This window comes from Pygoscelis adeliae, unplaced genomic scaffold (genome assembly GCF_000699105.1).
Source record: "Pygoscelis adeliae isolate BGI_AS28 unplaced genomic scaffold, ASM69910v1 Scaffold42, whole genome shotgun sequence".
Lineage (NCBI taxonomy): Eukaryota > Metazoa > Chordata > Aves > Sphenisciformes > Spheniscidae > Pygoscelis > Pygoscelis adeliae.
The window spans coordinates 6,947,524-6,948,288 of record NW_008824283.1 but is presented as its reverse complement, the minus strand read 5'-3'; the positions used below and the strand labels follow the sequence as shown (position 1 = coordinate 6,948,288).

Sequence of the window (765 nt, the reverse complement as noted above, 5' to 3'; positions counted from 1 at the left end):
GTCAGAGGAAGAATAAGAACACAGTAATCTTTTACACATTTTCTCTGCAGTTGATTTGTAGCACATTATATTCACTGAATCCAAATAAATTATTACTTTATATAGTAAAAGGATCTGGAAAACTCAGAGGCTGATGTATTTTGTTGTTAAAATCTCAGGCGATCATTTTTCAAAACTAACGTTGAATGTTTTCCTTATGTCTCAGGTTCCCAGTCTGAACCTCCATCGTGCAGTGCCAGTTCCATCACTTGCCCATCTGCCTGCACCTGCAGCAACAATGTAGTGGATTGTCGAGGAAGGGGCTTAACAGAAATTCCAGCTAACCTACCAGAGGACATTTGGGAAATGTAAGTGCCAATGTAATGCACCATTCTTTTCCATGTCTCTCCATTTTTAGTCCATGTCATAGCCTCCTGTGTGGAAGAAAGGCATATGTTTTGAAAACTGTTCTGAGTCGTTATCAGGTGTATTGTAGTTGTCCTCTTTGCTTTCGTTCTTTTGAGCTAAAGGCTCCAACCATTCTTTAATGTAAATTAAGATACTGTTTGAAGTTGCCCTGCCCCAAAGCAAGGTAAAGTTCTTGGCGTATTATGTTCAGATTGCGTTTACATCTCACAAATCTGGGATTACAGTTCTATAGTCAGGAAAAGGATATACACAGTCGTTTTTTTTTAAATTGAATTGTTTCATTTTTAGTTGGTGAAGTCCCCAAGAGATGGAGGGATTTCTTGTTAGCTTGGCAGGATGCATTTGTAATGAAGTGAA

General features: G+C 38.4%; 1 protein-coding gene across 1 annotated transcript in view; it reads left to right on the top strand.

Annotated features, from left to right (window-relative positions):
- The window catches only part of SLIT3 (slit homolog 3 (Drosophila)), a 260,861-nt gene that overhangs the window by 72,314 nt on the left and 187,782 nt on the right, over positions 1-765 (top strand). The window contains exon 6 of the mRNA XM_009318576.1: positions 206-347. Within this exon, the coding sequence (XP_009316851.1) occupies positions 206-347 (142 nt within the window). The remainder of the gene's footprint in view (positions 1-205; positions 348-765) is intronic.